The sequence below is a fragment of the Elephas maximus genome, chromosome 6, assembly GCF_024166365.1.
Source record: "Elephas maximus indicus isolate mEleMax1 chromosome 6, mEleMax1 primary haplotype, whole genome shotgun sequence".
Classification (NCBI taxonomy): domain Eukaryota; kingdom Metazoa; phylum Chordata; class Mammalia; order Proboscidea; family Elephantidae; genus Elephas; species Elephas maximus.
Window position 1 is genome coordinate 87,549,223 of NC_064824.1, and position 22,547 is coordinate 87,571,769.

The 22,547-nt window shown below is 38.1% G+C and overlaps 2 protein-coding genes across 2 annotated transcripts in view; one reads left to right on the top strand and one right to left on the bottom strand.

Moving 5' to 3' along the window:
- LOC126077915 (translation initiation factor IF-2-like) overlaps positions 1-22,547 on the bottom strand; it is a 420,687-nt gene that overhangs the window by 62,033 nt on the left and 336,107 nt on the right. The window lies entirely within an intron of this gene.
- The window catches only part of WDR75 (WD repeat domain 75), a 35,971-nt gene continuing 34,539 nt past the window's right edge, over positions 21,116-22,547 (top strand). The window contains exon 1 of the mRNA XM_049887659.1: positions 21,116-21,333. Within this exon, the coding sequence (XP_049743616.1) occupies positions 21,248-21,333 (86 nt within the window). The 5' untranslated portion in view covers positions 21,116-21,247. The remainder of the gene's footprint in view (positions 21,334-22,547) is intronic.

Here is a 22,547-nt window from a genome sequence, read left to right on the forward strand (position 1 = left end):
ATGCTCCTTAGAAGCAAGGATGGTGAGACTTCATCTCATGTACTCTGGACATGTTATCAGGCAGGACTAGTCCCTGGAGAAGGACATAATGCTTGATAGAGGGTGGGCAAAGAAGAGGACCCTCAGTGAGCTGGACTGACACAGTGGCTACAACAAAGGGCTCAAACATAGCAACAATTTTGAAGATAATGCAGGACCCGGCAGTGTTTTGTTCTGTTGTATGTAGGGGTGCTGTGAGTTGGACCCAACTCAACAGCACCTAACAACAATAGTCGACAGAGGTATAGCAGGCATAAAAATATGTCTAATAATTGATGCACTGCTTGGGAAATCATTATGAATTATAAAGCATACATGGTAAGTTTCTATTTTTGTTAAAATCAGTAGTACATAATGTATAGATATAAGATATCTAGAAAGATATAGGGCTCTCATTAATAGTTAACAATATGTCTCTGGATAGACTATGGGATAGACATCCTTTACATTTTTCTTTGTTAAATGACTTTCCATTTATGAGCATGTGCTGACTTTTTTAGTTAAAGAATCTTTAACAAAAGAAATGTGAGACTTGGGTATTCCACCTTTTAAAAAATACTTTAAGTCAATTGTGCTTGCTTTTCTTGTTTAACTATGTTTTGTGCATAAGAAGACTTAGATGGCTTACACTAATCCCACTATCAACATTTATATTCTTCCAATGTTTTCCTATTGAGGGAAGCTGTGGAAAAAGCCAAGGGCTCTGGACACAGACTGTCAGTACAAATATTGGTTCTTCAAAATGCTGGCTAGTGGTTTTAGACAAATTATTTAATATCTGAATGCCTTAGTTTCCTCATCTACAAAGTTATAATAATTTTACCTACCGTATAGGGTTTTATAGGGTAGTTGTAAGAAATAAATGAAATAATCCATGAAAGGGACATAGAAAGTTGTTAGCCAGTCTTATTACTAACTAGAAAATATTAGGATTATATTAGGATTATTTGACTGAAAATAAATGTAAACATTCAAAAAACAATTAACATAGGATATCCATTTGCAATACGATTATCCTTTTAACATAGTGTCACAGAGCTTGCTTAAGGTTATCCTGTTCTACAATATTAACTACACACTGGCCGCTAGGGAGGCATGCAGGAAATACAGACCCAAGAGAACTAGGTTAAAAACACAAAGCAGAGGCATGTAACATAATACTGTGGTAAATCAAAAAGACACACTTGTATGCAATTTATTTCATGTTCACAGTGGAAAATGCATGTAAGGCCAGATGGTTATCTATAAGCCTGAGCTCAATATGGAATCTTGGCATATTTGTCAGAGAACTACGTTATTCCAGGGTTCCTCTGACAACTTTTAAAACCCATGTCGAAACTTGGTAAATACTTGTGATGCTTTAGAAACAATTTTTAGGCTAATGACTTAATGTGTTGCATTTGAAGTCCTTATTTAATTTCTATTTGAAGCAATGAACAAGTAGCTTAGTTCTTTCTTGAGGATTTGCAACTACTTCATAAAATGATTTAGGGAAAACATAGAGACAGCATATTTCAGCTGAGATCAGAGCACATGCACAAGCAGTAATTAATTTTCACATTTCCAAATGCTAATATTAATTTGTTTTATTAAGCATATGCCTAATGAAATTTAACAAGAGGAACAAAGTTCAAAGTGACAGAAAACTCATTTCCAAAAATGTGTTGGAAATTGTAAGTTTTAATATTCATCCCAATTTTTATGCCTTATTTCTAAAAACATGAAATTAATACTTTTAAGGTTTATTTCGTCTATTCTTTTTTTTAAGTAACAAACTATTTCACAAATAAAAACGAGGAGGCAGTGGATTCAATCTCTAGGATAATACCATCCAGGCACTACTAAGAGTTGACTATGTTCAGAAATATCTAAGCCCATCAAAAAACATACAATGGTAAAATAAAAACAACTAGTTTTAGTGTATTTTCCCTGCCGCAAATTAAAATCTTATCCTTGTACTTCTCTTTAATCCAAAATCAAGTTATTCCTTCTGCTAACCTCCACCAGAAAATGCACTATTTGAAGAAAATTGCAGTCTTACAAGAAAATTTCTATAGGGAAAAATTTCTGTAACTAGATATGATTGACCCAACTCTAACCTCTGGCCAGGTAAATAGGAAAATTATTTGAAAATTGGTTTAAAACGAGTTATTTATATATTAAAAGCCACTTGAGCACGATGTTATTCAAACAGAAGACGCCAAGGTACAACTATTAATATGTTAATACAGTTTCTAAAGTGGGGGAAATTCACCAATGATGATGTAAGATGAGCTGGTCTTAATATTGCTGAGACAAACAGCCTCCTAGACAAATCATTACAAAAGTATTGAGAAAGATGAAACTGTAACTTATAGGTATTGAAGAAACTGGAAGGATTATTTCCTGTAAAGAAAAAGAAATGTTACCAGCTTATCTATTTCAACCCAGGTCTATTGAACCTGTATTAATTTATAGTGTCTGTGCTGGTCAAGTTCTTCCCAAGCAGGAAATGCATTTGAAGATTTTTTAATGGCTATACTATTAAAGGGTGTTTTAAGCTTATACAAACTTTCAAGAAAATGGTTAATGTTCTTCAACCATCTTTAGGGTCTTTGCTTCAAATATACATTCAAACTCCATCTCTGTAAAAGTTTTCTTATAAAGTGTTGTTTAGGTAAAAAGTTAAATGGTTGTAGGAAGTGCACAAGAAGAAGAAACTGCAAAGGTTAAATCTTTTACTTTGAGCCTGGCAAGCGTAAGAACGAGGAGGTGGAAGGGAATGTTTATATCACTTAAAACATAGCGACAGCTGGTTTGCATCAAAAGCAAGGTTTTAGAAACGTGCTAAAAAGCCGAGTTCAGGATACCTAAAAAGAGGTTCACCAGGCATTGAAAGGGATATCCACCTTCTCAAAACTTAACTTTTCTAAGCTATTGTGGTCCTTGGCATTGCCTTAATGTGACCACAATCTAATGTTTTAATAGCAAAAGGTAAGGCTCTTTCTGCCTTTGTAAGCCCAAAATCCTCCATTAACTGAGCAGCTGTGTATGATTAAGAATGTAAATAGGCACGAGAGGCTGATTCCATTTCCAGCTCCCCTGCTATGAATCACCTACCCAGGAACACAGTTGTAATGGAAACATAACTCCTTTCTAAAGCAACAATTAACTTGCAGGCATACTGCAGCAAGACAACATGTCTTTACTAGTCCTACTGCACTAAACAAACACAGCTCCATTTTCTTTAAGACATTTGGAACAATTGACATGTAGTCAGGAAACAAGGGTTTCTCTGTTTTTCATATTCTGAGAAAAGAAAAATATTAAGGTTTGCCTTTCCAGTAATAGCAACCTAAACTCCAGATCTTGTGGCAGATGAAAGATTTTTTACTGAGGATGCAGTATTTTTGATGCTGAAAGTAGAGTGCATTATTTAAGGCTGTTCAGACCAAGATGGGGTTGACTTGGTTTACTTGGCCAGCCTTCACCCAGACTCATGTGTTTGACTTACAGGCCAGGATGAAATCCACTCTAATGTCTGGAGTTGTGAAGAAACCATGCTACACAATTTTACCAATCATTTAACACAAGGGATGCATTTCAAAGTCTAAGTAAAAGACACTGGTTTTATAAACCTGAGTAAAAACAATATTGAGTTATCTAAAATCAGAGGCTATAGCTGAAGCTGAAGGTGAATTAATTCAGTTTCACACACTGCCCACTGTATATAAGCTATAGTGTCAAGATACAGGCATACTTTTTCTTTTCGCCACAGATAGTGTGATGTTAAAAGAAGAGGCATAAATAGCATTGATATGTAAATAAAGTGATTTCCTACATTCTAAACAGGCTCTTAAAAAATCTGTGACTATTAATTCTTAATACTGGTCCAAAGACCACAAAACACAAATTGGAAAAAGGAAAGCAACCCAAGGAAGAAAACTCAGTTAACCACAGTGAGCTTTAACAGTCATACTTCAAAACTGAATAAAGTAATAATAATAAAAATATCATCATTCACATATACTGATTTATCTTTTGACTTTACATCATCTTTCTAAACACTAGATAGTAGCCATACAAGCTACAATCATCATCTCCACTATTCCCTTCACCTCATGTAGGAAGGAACCACAGTGGCATGTAGTGATGAGAGCATTCCAGGAAGATTTTAACACAATCAATTAACCACATTATCCTGAGTTATCCAGGTATGAGTCTTTCAGGTGTTTTAATGTAATAAACTGGATTATTTATTCAGCTGGCTCTCTCAACTTTGGTTACAGAAATCTAGCCTAATAATCAAAGGAAAGTGGAATATCTGAGGGTTGTCCATGGTCTGAGAATTTTACAAATTCAACTTAAAACTTTTTTAACTAAAAATTTTAAACACTTATTTTTTTACCAGGAAATCAACACAAAGTGTTTCATACTTTTATTTGAGGTTTTATTTATAAAATTTCAACTTCATGGCATTTATTTTTGTTTATAGATATACATTTTTCTCTTTTTATTTTCTGAAAGTCACTGGTATGCTTTTGTTTCAATAGAAAATTACACTAACAAAAAGACAAAGGGCAGATCCTGCTCACAGAATTATGGACCTGTGAGCCCTGGTGGTGCAATGGTTAAGTGCTCACCTGCTAACAGAAAGGTGGGCGATTCGAACCACCAGCCTCAGGAGAAAGATGTGGCAGTATGCTTCCATAAAGTTTACAGCCTTGGAAACGGGTAGTTACACTCTGTCCTATAGGGTCGTTAGGAGTCAGAGTAGACTTGAGGACACCCAATCACACAACTGATTTTTACATATTCACTTGTTATGGATTGAATTGTGTTCCCCAAAAATATGTGTATCCATTTGGCTAGGCCATGATTCCCAGTATTGTGTGACCGTCCACAACTTTGTCATCTGATGTGATTTTCCTATGTACTATAAATCCTGTCTCTATGATGTTGATAAGGTAGGATTACCAACAGTTATGTTAGTGAGGGAGGACTCAATCTACAAGATCAGGTTGTATCTTAAGCCAATCTCTTTCGAGATATAAAAGACAGAAGCAAGCAGAGAGACAAGGGACCTTATACCACCAAGAAAGCAGCGCCAGGGGGACCCGGGATTCCTGCGCTGAGAAGCTCCCAGACCAGGGAAGGACTGATGACAAGGACCTTCCTTTAGAGCTAACAGAGAGAGAAAGCCTTCCCCTGGAGCTGATGCCCTGAATTTAGACTTCTACCCTCCAGGACCGAGAGAGAACAAACTTCTGTTTGTTGAAGCCATTCACTTTTGGTGTTTCTATTACAGCGGCATTAGATAACTAAGACAGCCATGATTCCCAGTACTGTGTGATTGTCTACCGTTTTGTTATCTGATGTGATTTTCCTTTGTGCTATAAATCCTACCTGTATGCTGTTAATGAGGCGAGATTAGCTGCAGTTATGGTAATGAGGCAAAACTCAATCTACAAGATTAGGTTTTGTCTTAAATCAATCTCTTGAGATATAAAAGAGAAAAGGAGCAGAGAGACAGGGGGACGTCATACCACCAAGAAAGCGCCAGGGGCAAAGCACATCCTTTGGACCCAGGGTTCCAGGGCTCAGAAGCTCCCAGACTGGGGAAAGATTGATGACAAGAATCTTCCTTCAGAGCCAACAGAGAGAGAAAGGCTTCCCCTGAGTTGGCACCCTGAATTCGGACTTCTAGCCTCCTTGACTGTGAGAGAATAAATTTCTCTTTGTTAAAGCCACCGGCTTGTATTTCTGTGGTAGCAGCACTAGGTAACTAAGACATAACTCTTAATGCTAGGATATATGCCCTAGTCAATCAGAAATGCACCACTGGTTGCTTGATTAGCACTGCTCTACAGTATTCTGTAAGGGGTTAATGAAACAAGAAACTATAGGTAGTTTCTCTTATACACCTTCTCTGAGAAATCTTAAAAATGACAGGTTTCCACTTCTAATTGGGAAGGGAAGGTGGGGAAACTTCAAATATTCAAATTAAAAATACCACTTAATTCCTTAAGAATTATTCATTTAATTCTAAATAGAATTATTTTTAAAGCAAAAAAATACAAGCTTTGTAATACCCCTTTGTAAGGTTGGATTTATTTGTAACAAGATTATTAACCAATTATTTTTTTCAAGTGGTTTTCATAAATAAAATTACTGAAGCTATACTGTTTATGAAATCACTCAAGCTGACTAGAAAATCTAAAGCATGTTATAATAGCTTTCTATCCACTCCCAAACCACAGTTTGATGGAAACTTTAAAATGGAAAGTACAGCACTTAGAATCTATTTATTTTATAATTATAATTCAGTCTGGAAAAATAAAGAGGTAGCAGTACAATGTCAGGCATTAAATGGAAGAGTGTAATATGAATGCTTCCCCTTTCATTTACAAGTATGTTATATTCTGATTCAATTAAAAATTATGATATATAAAATATTCTCAGGCCAAATCTTCTCTGACAATATTTTAAAGACATCGACATATGCCCCAAAAATAACATCAGTTTTTCCACACAGACAAGGCTTTAGGGTCAAAACTAAGATGTGTATGATTTAAGAATAAAACAAATACCAAAACCAGGAGTAGGGAAATTTAAATCATTTTTATAAAACAGAAAAATAGTATCATGTATCCAAAAAACAGGGAGCTACTGAAACATTTCCATCAATAATTCTAAAAGCTAAACAAAATAACACAGAATTTTTTAATTAATATTCTATTGTGTTTTTGGTGAAGGTTACACAGCAGTTTAGGTCCCCACTCAATAATTTCTATACAAGTTGTTCAGTAACATAGGTTACATCCTTCACAATGTGTAAATATTCTCATTATTTCCATTCTGGTTGTTCTGTTTCAGAAATTTAGGGGCATAAGCTTCTCCACATACACTTTGAAGCTAGATTTACTTTGCAAGGAAAATATTGTCTAGATAAATAATCTTTGTTAAACTTAATATACGCTACAGCTATCATTTTACGGGAGCCTGGTGGCACAATGGTTAAGCGCTGGGCTGCTAATCCAAAGGTCAGCAGTTGAAACTCTGCAGCTGCTCATCAGGACAAAGATGTGGCAGTCTGCTTCCATAAAGACTACTGCCTTGGAACCCCCGTGGGGCACCTGTACTCTGTCCTATAGGGTCACTATGAGTCGGAACCAACCAGAAGGCAATGGGTTTTTTGTTTTACAGGTATCATTTGGCCATCTAAGTTGGCCACTGTAAAAGTCTAAATTACCAACTAATTACTGTGATGGTTAATTTTTTGTGTCAATTTGGCTAGGCTAAGGTGCTCAAAGAGTCCTGGTGGCACAGTGCTTAAAGCACTCGGCTGCTAACTGAAAGGTTGGTGGTTTGCGGCCACCAGCCACTCCACAGGAGAGAGATGTGGCAGCCTGCTTCTGTAAAGATTGTCGTTGTTCTTAGATGCTGTTGAGTCAGTTACAACTCATAATCGCCCTGTGTTCAAACGAATGAAACACTGCCTGATCCTGTACCATCTTCAAAATCATTGCGATGTTTGAGCTCATTGTTATAGCCACTGTGTCACACCATAAATCCATAAAGATTACAGCCTTGGAAACCCAGTGGGGCAGTTCTACTCTTTCCTGTAGGGTCACTATGGTCAAACTGACTCAGTGGCAATGGGTTTCAGTTTTTTTAGTTAAGGTGCCCATTTGTTTAATCAAACATTAGTCTAGATGCTGTTATGAAGTAATTACATGTGATTAAATCAGTTAGCCTTAAGTAAAGCAGATCATCCTCTATAATATGGGTAGGCCTTACCCAAACAGTTGAAGGTCTTAAGAGAAGGAAAGGGGTTTTCCTTAGTGTGTATTCAGCCTCTGGAACACAAATAGACATCTTGCCAGAACTCCCCCACTCTTCACTCTTCCTACTGCCTGACCTAGGGATTTGGGGGCACAAGACTACAGGAATTTCCAGCTTGTCACCTGACCTACAGATTTTGGCATGAAACAATTCCTTAAAATAAATCAATCTCTTGCCTTTCCTTCCTTTTTCCCTTCCTCCCCCCTCTTTCCCTTCCTTTCTCTCTCTTTCCCTTTATCCCTTCCTCCTTCCCTCTTTCTCTGTCTAGATAGATAAGGAGACAAACGTATAGTACATAAACAGAGATTACATTTCTGTTTCCCTAGAGAACGCTAAGACAATTACCAATACAATATTATCACACATCTGCAGTATTTTTTTACTAAAGCTTTGCTTCTTAATCTAGAAGCTAAATATCTATGGACTTGAATGGTTAAATATAAAGGCAAATTCAGAGTTCCTTTTTTATGTTTATATAACAGCATTAATCACGTTACCTAAATTTTTAGTCAATTTATGTATCTTACTGATGCATTCAGGGGCGGATTAATCAGTAAGAGTGCTACTCATAGGCTTACCTGTATTTACTTACAAATCTGTAGTGTACAATTCCACATGTGATGTGGTGAAAAATAGGTGAAATTCTGCACTACAGATTAGTAAGTAAACACAAGTAAGCCCATGCATACCTTGCTTATTGGGTAATCCATCCCAGGATGCATTTATAAAGTAACTCACTTGCCTTAAGAACATCAGCTATTATATCTACCTAAATTTTTACTATGCGGGAAAATGGTCATATATCTATTACCTTGAAATAACATAAATCAAAACCAAACCTGCTACAGTAGAGTTGATTCTGACTCATAGCGACCCTATAGGACAGAGTAGAACTGCCCCATAGGGTTCCCAAGGAGCGGAATTTGAATTTGAACCGCTGGCCTTCTGGTTAGCAGCTGAGCTCTTTACCACTGCACCACTACGGCTGCAAAACATAAATCAAAGGACGGTAAAACTATAATTTTTAATTAAAAAAAATTCTACATTCATATTTTCCCAAACCCTAAAGCATGACTAAATCTGGCCTCACTCATTCTTCCTATTCTCATCACGTAATTACTCCCACTCCATATACCTGTAAGAAAACCATTGCATAGTCCTTCATGTTCCACAAACCCATTATGCTTGTGCTCATTCCATTCTGCTGCCTGGAAAATATGATTTCCCCTTCACTGTCCAGAAAAAGTCTGGGCTCACCTTCTCTGTAAAATCTCCCTCAGCTCCTCAGAAGTATAGGTTGGCTCTGTGTGCTGTCAGAGAAATTTTCCTTGCTACTATACTAGCCTCTATACTATTACATACGGTCGCTATCTATGTGTTTTGTTCCTAAGTTATATTGAATGTTTCCTTGACACCAAAATCTGTTTTAATCATCTTTTTGGGCCTACCGTAATACCTGAGGTAGGACCTCAACAAATGTCTTTGAAAAGAGATAGGAAGGGAAGGAGAAAGGAAGAAAGAAAAGAAAAGTAGTTAGATGTTAATCCTAATAAATCTTCCTCTGTTTTTTTGGAAAATTTCTGGAAGCACAAATTTTCACATGGTTAACACTGTACTCTAATACCTAGAACCACAGCAGTGAGAAGGTACATAGGTGTTGCACAAACACCTGGCTTTATTACCATTAATTTTAGGAAAATAAAAGTTCAGAGTTATTACTTAATTGATAATAACAGTAAGATCTAATCTGGTTATAAGAAAACTTATTACTAGTAAGAATAGCTTCCTAATTAAAGAATAGTTAGGAGTCTCTCTCTAAGCAAAGCTTAGAACATACAGGAAAGGAAAGAAATCTAGGAAGAAGTTTAAAGCAGAAACTAACGTTTATTTGGAGCAACTGTTTCCCAGGAATGAACTGCTACAAGCTAATGGGGTCAAAGACACTCAGTGGTTCTCCAGAGACCCTCTTCTATTCAAAAAGAGTTTTCAAAATAAAGTGGGGGTGGAAGAAGAGGCTAGGGAACTGCTCCTTCGTGCACCAAATGAATTCTCAGAGAACTAACATCTGTTTCAGTTTACATAGTTTAAGCATGACTTTATGCATGGAAATTAAATTTAGGCATTATGCCTAGGAAGAAGCCTGTCTGCAAAAGGACTATGTATACCATCAGCAGCTGGAATTTGTATAGGTTCACATTTTACACAGCATAATATCCTGTGAGCCACCAGTGACTCCAGTCTCAAAATCCAAATGTCACAGAACAGCATCCTAACACTCATGAAACTTTTATAGTAGAAAAGGATAAGACAGTGAAGAGGGAGGAATCTGATTCCAAAAACAATAGGGAGGAGTTCTGGTGATTTGAGATTCATGAGGCTTTTGTACATAAAAACAATTAAAAATCCACAGATCTGTTTTGCAGTTCTTTTATTGAGAAATGTTCATTCTGCAACATTCCACTAAGCAGGCCTATTTACAAATTAGACATTAAAAATAATTTTCCATTTGCTAACAGGATCATTATAATTTCTGATTTAAACAAAAAACACATTACCGTCCACTGGATTACGACTTATAGCAACGCTATGGGACAGAGTAGAACTGCCCTATTGAGTTTTCGAGCCTATAATCTTTAGGGAAGCAGACTACCACAGTTTTCTCCAGCAGAGCAGCTGTTGGGTTTGAACCACAGGCTTCTTGGTTAGGAGAATAGCGCTTAACTACTGTGCCACCAAGAACTCCTTAAAGTTAATACCAAGCCTGCAAAAATAACGATGTACCTTTGCTGCCACCATGTGGTAGGTCTGTAATTTTGTAGTTGTAGTTTAAGTTTTTAAATATTTTCTTCATATTTAGTTCTGAGGTCATCACTATCGGCTCAGGTTTCTGGTATACAGATATTATACACTTAAAAAATGTAGAGTCTGGATTTTAGAACCTATTATACCTCCACAGCAGTCAAAACAGCCTGGTACTGGTACAACAACAGATACATGGACCAGTGGAACAGAATTGAGAATCCAGACATAAATCCATCCACATATGAGCAGTTGATATTTGACAAAGGCCCCAAAACAGTCAAATGGGGAAAAGACAGTCTCTTTAACAAATGGTGCTGGCATAACTGGACATCCATCTGGAAAAAAATGAAACAAGACCCATACCTCACTCCATGCACAAAAACTAACTCAAAATGGATCAAAGACCTAAACATAAAATCTAAAAGGTTAAAGATCATGGAAGAAAAAATTGGGACAATGCTAGGAGCCCTAATACATGGCATAAACAATATACAAAACATTACTAACAATGCAGAAGAAAAACTAGATAACTGGGAGCTCCTAAAAATCAAACACCTATGCTCATCTAAAGACTTCACCAAAAGAGTAAAAAGACTACCTACAGACTGGGAAAAAGTTTTTAGCTATGACATTTCTGGTCAGCGCCTGATCTCTAAAATCTACATGATACTGCAAAAACTCAACTTCAAAAAGACAAATAACCCAATTAAAAAATGGGCAAAAGATATGAATAGACACTTCACTAAAGAAGACATTCAGGTAGCTAACAGATATATGAGGATACGTTCATGATCTTTAGCCATTAGAGAAATGCAGATCAAAACTACAATGAGATTTCATCTCACTCCAACAAGGCTGACATTAATCAAAAAAAAAAACACAAAAGAATGAATGTTGGAGAAGCTGTGGAGAGATTGGAACACTCATACACTGCTGGTGGGAATGTCAAATGGTACAACCACCTTGGAAATCAATTTGAGACTTCCTTAAAAAGCTAGACATAGAACTCCCATATAATCCTGCAATCCCACTCCTTGAAATATATCCTAGAGAAATAAGAGCCTTTACATGAACAGATATATGCATACCCATGTTTACTGCAGCACTGTTTACAATAGCAAAAAGATGGAAGCAACCAAGGTGCCCATCAACTGGTGAATGGATAAATTATGGTATATTCACACAATGGAATACTGTGCATCAATAAAGAACAGTGAGGAATCTGTGAAACATTTCAAAATATGGAGGAACCTGGAAGGCATTATGCTGAGTGAAATTAGTCAGTTGCAAAAGGACAAATATTGTATAAGACCACTATTACAAGAACTTGAGAAATAGTTTAAACTGAGAAGAAAACATTCTTTTGTGGTTACGAGAGGGGAGGGAGGGAGGGTGGGAGAGGGCATTCACTAATTAGATAGTAGATAGGAACTACTTTAGGTCAAGGGAAAGACAGCACACGATACGGGGGGGTCAGCACAATTGGACTAAACCAAAAGCAAAGAAGTTTCCTGAGTAAACTGAATGCTTCAAAGGCCAGCATAGCAGGGGCAGGGGTGTGGGGACCACGGTTTCAGGAGACATCTAAGTCAATTGGCATAATAAGATCTATTAACAAAACATTCTGCATCCCACTTTGAAGAGTGGCATCTGGGGTCTTAAACGCTAGCAAGCAGCCATCTAAGATGCATCAATTGGTCTCAACCCACCTGGATCAAAGGAGAATGAAGAACACCAAGGACACAAGACGATTACGAGCCCAAGAGACAGAAAGGGCCACATGAACCAGAGACTACATTATCCTGAGACCAGAAGAACTAGATGGTGCCTGGCTACAACCGATGACTGCCCTGACAGGGAACACAACAGAGAATCCCTGAGGGAGCAGGAGAGCAGTGGGATGCAGACCCCAAATTCTCATAAGACCAGACTTAATGGTCTGACTGAAACTAGAAGGATCCCGGAGGTCATGGCCCCCAGGCCTTCTGTTGGCCCGGGACAGGAACCATTCTGGAAGCCAACTCTTCAGACATGATTGGACTGGACAATAGGTTGGAGAGGGATGCTGGTGAGGAGTGGGCTTCTTGGATCAGGTGGACACTTGAGACTATGTTGGCATCTCCTGCCTGGAGGGGAGATGAGAGGGTGGAGGGGGTTAGAAGCTGGTGAAATGGACATGAAAAGAGAGAGTAGAGGGAAAGAGGAGGCTGTCTCATTAGGGGGAGAGTAATTGGGAATGTGTAGCACGGTGTATATGGGTTTCTGTGTGAGAGACTGACTTGATTTGTAAACTTTCACTTAAAGCACAATAAAAATTATTTTAAAAATGTAGAGTCTGTTAGATAATTTACATATTAAGGAATTATGAATCAGTGAATAATGCAAGAAGCAGTGCACTGAAATAACTAGAAGAACAATGTTGTCTTTCCTTCAAAGAGCATACCTCTGTTAAGATCAAAACACGGACAGATCAAGTACCAAAATAAGACTTAATCATATATTTGTATTACAAAGAGTGGTAGAGAAAAATTTAAGTGCTCTGAGTAGAAAGTAGGACTCTGCACATGACTGCTCGTGGAAGAGGACTTAGAAGTTTCATGGCTGTTGGAAAGGAGTCAGACATGCAGAATGAAAACAAGAGGACATTTCAGAAGAAGTAACATTAAACAAATGCACAGATGTAGAATAATCAGGGAAGGCTTAGGGGACCCTGGCTATAGTGAAGCCCATGGAAGTGAGAGAAAAACAAAAAAAAGATTAGCAAGGTTAAGTCAGGACAATTTGTGGTGGGCCTTTACTGCCAGCCAAGAAGGCTAGATTTTAGCCTATGGGTAATGGAGAGTCATTGATTCAACATAAAATGCATTTTTCCCATTGTAGCAATGAGCCCTTTGCCACATGAACATCTGTGAGTTTTATGAGAAAAGAATTTATTTCCCAAACTGAGAACAGCTCATATCCTCTAATCCTTCACCCTAAGTGAGTAATTTGCGGTCACGGAGACCTAAAGTCAAAGTCAATCACTGCCAAATCTCCAGAAGGGGGAAAAAAATCAGTAAAAGAGGATGAGGACTGGACCCAAAAAAAAAAAAAAAACAGGAGGTAGTAAATAAACTATAGGAACCAGGCAAAGAAATTTATGAAATGGGATACCTTCTTCCTAATATTTCACTGAACTCTACCATTATGAGAGGATGGGGTTTGCATTGTAGGGAAAGAGGTCCACAAAGAAGAAAAAATGCAGAACCTTCCACAGCAGAGGGTAATATACTGTGTCTTGGGGAGCAGAAGGGTTAGGTAAAGGAAAGGTGAAGGGTCAAGATAAATGTAAGCTGAGACTCAACATTCGTTCTACTGGCTCAAAATGAGTGAAGTAAAATTTCAAAAAAACAAAAAGTTTACTGTGGGTCAGATTTTATCGGATGCTAGGGTCGCTATGAGTTGGAATCGACTCGACAAAGGGTTTTATTTTGATTTGTTTTTAAAGATGAAGTCACAGAGCTCTATGAAGAATTAAAAGCTCCAGAGTGAAGTTCGAATAAGGGTTCCTCAATCTTCACACATGCGACAGCATGGGGGAAATTCACGCACACAGCCCTCTGGGGAAAGTACAGTCATTCTCACAAAGATACAGTAAAAGTTCATCCTGTAAATGAAAACATCTTCCCAACTGTAACATAAAATACACAGATGCTCCTGCCCACTACAGGAACAGCTCTTTACATTAATATGTACAGCAAAATAGTCTTGCTTTCTTTTCCCTGTATTCTCCTCCACACTTCAAAGTACCTCCTGGGACCTGAAGATGCCTAACAACAGTACCATTACAGAGCTTTCTGTCCCTTACTGGCCACGTCTTAATATAAGACACAGCAACATTAGATATTAAAGTCTTTTTTTAAGTCTTAAATTTTGGAGATAAGTAAAATCCATAGGCAGGGCTTTCTTGTATAATAGAGGGGCAACATGCGAATCTAGTCAAACAAGAGTACTCCTTCCTACTAAATATTACTGGTAAAAAAAGAAATATATACACACACACACACAAAGGAATGATATTCCCTTCCCTTAATCAGAAGTATCAGCAGAATATAATGGAAAAAACACTAGACTGAGTTTATCTTATTATTCTTTTTCTAGCCTCTTAAATCCAAGGTTTAATCTATCTTCAGTTTTATCTGTGTTCTAACAAACGCCGTTTAAAGACACAAATTTTCCTCTGGATACTGCTTACTCTGCAGTTTTGATAAGTTACTGCTCTCGTCATTTATTTCAATAGTGTTATGGTCTAATTAAGGAGCTCTGGTGGTGCACTTGGCTGCTAACCAAAAGGTCAGTGGTTGGAATCTACCAGCCGCTCCACCAGAGAAATGTGGCAGTCTGCTTCTGTAAAGATTAAGACCAAAAACCAAACCCAGTGCCATCGGGTTGATTCCGACTCATAGCGACCCTATAGGACAGAGTAGAACTGCCTCATAGGGTTTCCAAAGAGCACCTGGCAGATTCAAACTGCCAAACCTTTGGTTAGCAGCTGTAGCACTTAACCACTACTCCACCAGTGTTTCCCTGTAAAGACTATAGCCTTGAAAACCCTATGGGGCAGTTCTACTCTGTCCTACAGAGTTTGACTCGACAGCAACAGATTTGGGTTTGGTTGGTTTTTATGTTCTAGTTTGATTTACATTTCAACTTTCATTATTTAGAGGAATTTATTTTTAATTTTCTAATGGAAAATTTGATTTTGTTTCCTACATTGTTCTTTTGGTAATCTTTCTGATTTTAAATTTCTAATTTCATTGACCCTTTTTTTTTTGTAGTCAGTAAACATTTTTTAAATAATCTTTATGGTTTAAACGATGGTCTGTTTTTGTGAATATTCCACGTGTGTTTAGGGAAAAAAGTATTTTGTCTGTTAGATGTATATGCAAATTAGATTTGGTTAACTGTGTTATTGAAATGCTCTACATCTCCACTCTCTGTATCTTTGTCTTGCCTATGGCTCTTTAAAACATATGTACCTGGCTGATTTTTCTAGCCCAATCCAAGCCTATTTGTATTTTAATAGACTATTTTAGACTCTGCACTTCTTAAAATTGTTTTGTTTCCAACATTAATTTTTAATATTGGTCTTTTAATTCTTTATATTCAAACACAGACATAATTAATCATAAACATGCCTTTTTAAATGTAGCATCTTTTTAATTTTCTTTTTCTGCTTGCTCCCAACCCCAACCCTATTACATTCATTAACAGCCTAGTCTTTAGCAATTCACATCTTTTTAATACTCACAGAATCCTTCATAGATTAAATACATATACCAATACAAAGAATTCTCATTTTACCATTTTTATGAAAATAGGATCATATTATACACATTTGTCTGCAACTTGCTTTTTTCACTCAATAGTACCTCAGGAAACTTTTGAGTCTTCTGAAATTTTGAGTCTTCTGAAATGGTTCTAATTCATTCTCCATAATGGCTGTAGAAGATCCCATGGAGTGGACTATTCACCAATTCATCTATTGACGGCCATTCATTTATTTTTTTTGCCAATATGAACAAGGCTGTAATCAATATCCATTTATATATGTTATTACGACCCTTATATAAGAATGTTATGCTGATCCCTATGGGAAAGATTCCCAATGTCAGATTGTCAGGTCAAAATGTATATAACGTTACCTACCACAAAAGAAAAAAGACCAGACTTACTGGTCTGACAGAAACTAGAGACACCCCAAGAGTATGGCCCCAGGGCACCCTTACAGCTCAGTAATTAAGTCACTCCTGACGTTCACCCTTCAGCCAAAGATTAGACAGGCCCATAAAACAAAACAAAACTAAAGGGGCACGCCAGCCCAGGGGCAAGGACAAGAGGGCAAGAGGGACCAGGAAAGCTGGTAACGTGGAACCTAAGTTTGTGAGAAGGGGAGAGCGTTGACATGTTGTGGGGTTGGCAAACAATGTCATAAAACAATATGTGTATTGTTTAAGAGAATCTAGTATGCTCTGTAAACCTTCACCTAAAACAAAATAAAAAGAATTTTTTTTATATACGTAGATGAGGTTTTACTTTTTAACATACGTGGCCAGAGCATATTTGTAGAGTTAGGCACACTCCTTTCTCCTACATTTTACCCTCCTCCCTAATCTCCTATCCAAGAATATTCAGGAAACATATTGATTGCCTAGAAATATCTCAATTTGCATGGGATTCTTAAGTTCCATTGGAAAAAAATTTATTCCTACCCACAGTTGGGTTCAGATATAGATACTTATCTGATGGAATGACTCAAAATGAGGGGTATGGAACAAAGGAGGCAAGGCTGAAAGGAGATTTGACTGCAACACTGAGAGAAAAATTCCCGACTGAAAAAGATTTTGGGGCCTGAGAGGTAGGAGAAGAGTGGTTCCCAGTACTGTTGCAGGCTGCTCCTGATCACACCTCTACTCAATCTCTAAGAATGCTTGTGTGGTAAAATGAAAACACTGCATTGCTACAGGCTCATATAATGCTATAGGAATGGCTGAAAAAAACAGGAAAAGGCTGTCCCCGTTGGATGAAAGGACAGAAAAACATCACTAGAGCAGCAGTGATTTAGAACAAGAGGGCCCAAAAAAAACATTGCCATCGAGTCAATTCTGACTCATAGTGACCCCGTAGGACAGAGTAGAACTGCCCCATAGAGTTTCCAAGGAGCGCCTGGTGGATTCGAACTGCTAACTTTTTGGTTAGCAGCCACAGCACTTAACCACTACGCCACCAGGGTTTCTGAACAAGAAGGCAGTGACTTGGAATTTTTCCTATTCTGGTCGTAGTACTGGATCACTCAAATTTTAAAACTTCAGATCTGTTCCAGTTTCCCTTCATTGGCCATAACTGAACCAGTTCGAACTACTCTGAAGCCCTGTCACAGCCTTATTGAGGAAAAAAAAAAAACTCTTTTACACACAGTTTTATCACATATCATTTCTGAGCATACATAAAAATACACCTTGGGGATACAACTGCCATAAAGTACTTATTAAGGGTCAGGTACTTAATAGTGATTTGCATAAATTGATATACATGGGGTACGGCTTGAAAGTCATTAAAATTTGTTTGTTTGTTTGTAGATTTATGAAGTCATTGCCTAGCCTCTCAAATTGAGATCTGAGGGTCTGAAGATTCAATTAGAACCCCCAAATCAGAGGCTTTCTTTGCTCCAATAAAGCACCAGATATTTGTCAAGGATGCTCCACTTCCCTTCTCAACAGATAAGCCAAATTTTTCTTACTCTCTTCTGTGGAATGCTTAGAGAAGTATCTGATAGTTTAACAGCATATGCAGAGAAAGTGTCTAGCTATCTTTTAAAATCCTCAGTGTTACTGTAATTCTTTCCGCTCCTCAAAATACTTTAGAAGATTTTGTTGGAGTTTTAGTCAACAAAGTGCCAATCAACAAAGACTGATATAGGATATATAAATGCCAGTACATAAAAGAAAAATATGAGACTTAAGAAGCAAAATTCATTATTTGGAATACTTGACAATTCTTGACACAGCAAAACTCCCACACTACAATCTAAAATTTTAAATTGGATTGCCCGTCCCTTGCCACGTTTTAATTCTTGCTCATTGATGCAATGTTTATAGGCAATTTCTCTTTCCTTACACCATTTCTTCAGATACTGAAAGTCTTTTTTCCTTCTGATTTCTTCTTAATTATAATACTTTCTCTCTTTATGGATTTCCTTCCAAACTTGAGACTTAAAAACTAAGTTACGTATTTCCCTTTTTTGGCTGCCATTAGTTATTCCTCCTGATTTCTCTAGTAACACGTCTCAATTCCACAAATACCACCACAAAATAAAAAATAGATACCCTTAAGCTCAGCACCTTAAATCTCTCCTACGTAATGCTATCACAAACATTTACGTCTTGTAGCATTATTTCCAACTTTAAAAAAAAACAGAAATGACTAAATGACCATCTTTGAGAGAATGATTTAATAAGTTAAAGCATATTTACCCTGTGGAATATTATGAAGTCATTACAAGAAGATAGATCTGCATGTACTGAAGTGAAAGTATATACATGGAGCAAAAATAAAATGTAGAAGAATGTGTGGTACATTCCATTGAAAAATAACTTTAAGGTATGTGTATACGTAGAAGTACTATCTGGAAAAGTATACACTGTTCTACACATGGGGGTATAGAACGGACTGGGACCGTTCAAATTATTCAGTTCTGTTTAATTATTTTACAGCAAATCTTTACTAACATTGAATTTAAAATATTTGTTTAACCTATGGGATGTAACTTTAACAAACACATATTCATCAGGTTAAACCTGAAGTAAATCAGTCTCTCCGGAGAAAACTATTCTCTCTCATGTTACCCTGTTTTCCTCAGCAATCTGTAATTTTCCTGTTTATTAAATATTATTATCATCTATCTCTCTTCTGTAGCAGGTAATACAGGGAGGGATCGCTTCTGTCTTGCATAGTATCTCACACATAGGAGGCTCTCAAGAACTATTTGCCTTCATACACAATGAAGAGGTTAGTGAATTTCAACATGTCAAGGAGTGAAATGTAAAGGCAGTGCTCCTCTTCCTGTCACACCGGCAGCGGCTCTTTGCCCTTAGGAGTGGCACAAGTCGGCCAGAGGGGATCAATAAATATTCACTGAATAAACGACTGAATAAAGATAGGGATTCTCTCATAATACATGGTTTGTGAAAATAATACACACAACATTATAAAAAAGAACTGGACCCTCCTCTATTGCTGGTGGAAATGTAGAATGGTATAGCTATTGTGGATAAGTCTGGCAGTTCCTCAAAAAGTTGAGTATACAGTTACCATATGATCAATAATCCTTTAGGTATATACTCAAAAGAAGTGACTAATGATTCCCCCACCCCTACCCACTGTGAATTAAAAACCACACCTCTATACCCCATGATGTCACCATCACTTGTAACAGATAACTAGAAACAGTTTTGGATCACAAATATAGAACAAAATTATAACATACCCTTAAATAAATGAAATAAAGCTAACAAAAAGGAATTCTTACCTTGAAGTTGTTTTCTTTTTGAAAAAATAGACAAGTAAAAGTCCCATACTGCTGCAACATATTCTCCCTAGTATTTCAAAGAGGAGATACTGTAACACAAAACTAGAGTCAAAACAATGAAGAGTACAGGCAGAAACCTGTACACCAATGTTCATTGCAGCATTTTTCACAATAGCCAAAAGGTAGAAACACACAAAATGTCCATCAAAAAATGAATGGATAAACCAAATGTGGTATATAAATGCAATGGAATACTACTCAGCCATAAAAAGAAGTCCTGATACATGCCATAACATGAATGAACCTTGAAAACATGTTGGGTGAAAAGTCACAAAAGGACAAATTGTATGATCTGATTTATATGAAATAACCAAATACATAGAAACTAAGGATTATTTGTGGTTACCAGGTGTGGAAAGAAGGGGAAGGAGGGAGAGTTTTTGCTTTGGGGGCATTGAGGTTATGTTAATGGTGGTGGAATGATTTGGAAATGTGCAGCTAGAATGGTTGCACGACTTGAAGAATGTAATCAATGTTACTGAATTATACATGCAGAAATTGCTGAGCTGGCAAATGATTCGTTATATATATTTTCACTACAATAATTCTAAAAGTGGGGGGGCAAGGAACTGGAGATACAGGCATAAAAAACATCCTCTGAGAGTACAGGGGTACCTAACCCACAGGTACGGGAGGAGGATGGAGGAGGGTAAAACCAAGGCAACACGTATGAAACAGCCCATAGCAAACTAGGGAGCACTAAACGGAGAACCTGGCCAGTGAGGCAGAATATCAGATCAGGATGGAGGAGGGTAAAACCAAGGCAACACGTATGAAACAGCCCATAGCAAACTAGGGAGCACTAAACGGAGAACCTGGCCAGTGAGGCCGAATATCAGATTTGCCCCAGTAGCTACACTGACGGGGAAGGAAAAGGATGCGATGCACTAGACTTTACAGTCGGAGGTTTTAGAAAGGCAAAAGCAAGGCACTCGGAGCTGTAGAGATCCTGTAGGAACGTATGTGGTGCTCAGAGGACGAGAACAAAGTAGCAGTTACCGAGAGGAACACAGAGCTGTGCAAGAAGTAGAAAACTACTTTCCCCACTCAAGAAAGCCAAACTCGCAGCCAAGAACCAGTCGGCACAAGACTATAGCATCATCTCCAAGCGACCGAATCGTAGTTCAAGAAAGGCGAGGCTTACGGTGGGAGGAGAGGTCACGTGATTCACTATGCGCCACCTTTCCCTTGTAGCGGAACAATCTGTAGAGTTCGATTGACAAGGCCGGAGTGAGATGTATCTCTACTATAGCGTAGCCGTATATTATATACCCTGTGCGTTTTACGCTTTCTTTTTTCACAGGCGTCCTATTTTGACGTTGCCCAAACAAAAGATGGCGGCACGGGCGCCGGCTCCTACCATAGAGGCTCTGGCTAGAGAAGCCCTGTAAGAGTTTTGTTGCTCAGTATAGGAAGTTCGGGGCCAGTGATCGGGAAAACTGCGTCTGCGCGAAGATGGTGGAGGAGGCGAGTCTCCGCGTGGTTCGCTGTGGCGGCAGCGAGTTGAACTTTAGGAGAGCGGTTTTCTCTGCGGATTCTAAGTATGGGACCTTGTCGGCCCGGCTGTGGGGCGTAAATCCCGGGGGGGCGGGGAGGGGAGGCAGTGGGGAGAGAACTGTCAGAGTTGCGTCTCATGTCGCCTGCCTACGGATCGGGGCTCTGGGGAAGGGGCGCGTGAGCGGAGACCCCAGAGCACGCGCGAGGGAGCTGGTGCACTCTGAGAGTAGTCCTCTGGCACCACAGGCTTGGGTTCGATTCCCCGTCCCTGGACAGTTTGTCTTCTGGTAGATTGAGGTGTACAGGGGCGGGTCCACGTGTTCATTGGCTTGGCGTTGTGGTGTCTGAAATGTGGTCCGCTGCGCTTTCGGTACCACCAGGAGTATCTTTACTGTTTGGTATAGAATCGTGTCTTGGAATTATTGAACCTTTTAAAGATTCCGCTTTTCCTATACTTAACCCCCCCCCCAACATAAGGCACTTAGTCAACCTTTTTGCAGCTTTGTGTGAAAACTGATGGTAGACTCTGTGCAGGATAAAAAGTTAAACCCAAGTATTGCCTGAGTTTGAAACCCAGTTCTTACGCTGTGTGACTTTGACAAGTTTCTTAATCTGTCTCAGTTGTCTCTCTGTAAAATGGGGATAGTAACACATCTCATAGAGTTGTTTGAAGGATTAAATGCCTTAATACACGTAAAACTTGTAAAACGGTGCGTGGCACTTAATAGGTCAGTGTATGTCAGCTACCATCGTCATTACTCTTACGTTATCATAATCTACAAGTGACACATTGTAATAAGTTTTTCAAATAATGTAAGAATATAATGGCACTAAGTACAGCCCTGTCTTAGAAGAGTGGGAATAGTATCTTAGGAAAGTTTGTATCCCCCACAGTATTTTGCATATGGGTGTATGGCAAATGTTGAATACACACATGACTGAAGGAGCTTTCATAAATTCCTTTCGAAATTTTAATAAGGAAAATTCAAATCCTTGGTCTTTAAAGTTAAAAAGGGCTTTGTTGATACTCATGAATCAGAGAAGGAAACTGAGGCTCTGAGAGTTTGCCAAAATTCTGCCGCTTTAGGCTAATACCCACTAATCCAGTTTCTTCTCCAGTGTACTGTTTCTACAACTTATTCCTTATGAGGTCTGTTGTGTGTTTCATTTGCAGGCCCTAAATTCACTTCTAATATTTGTCATACTTACGATGTATAACATTATGAGATGTCAAGAACTAAGAGAATTCAAATATTAC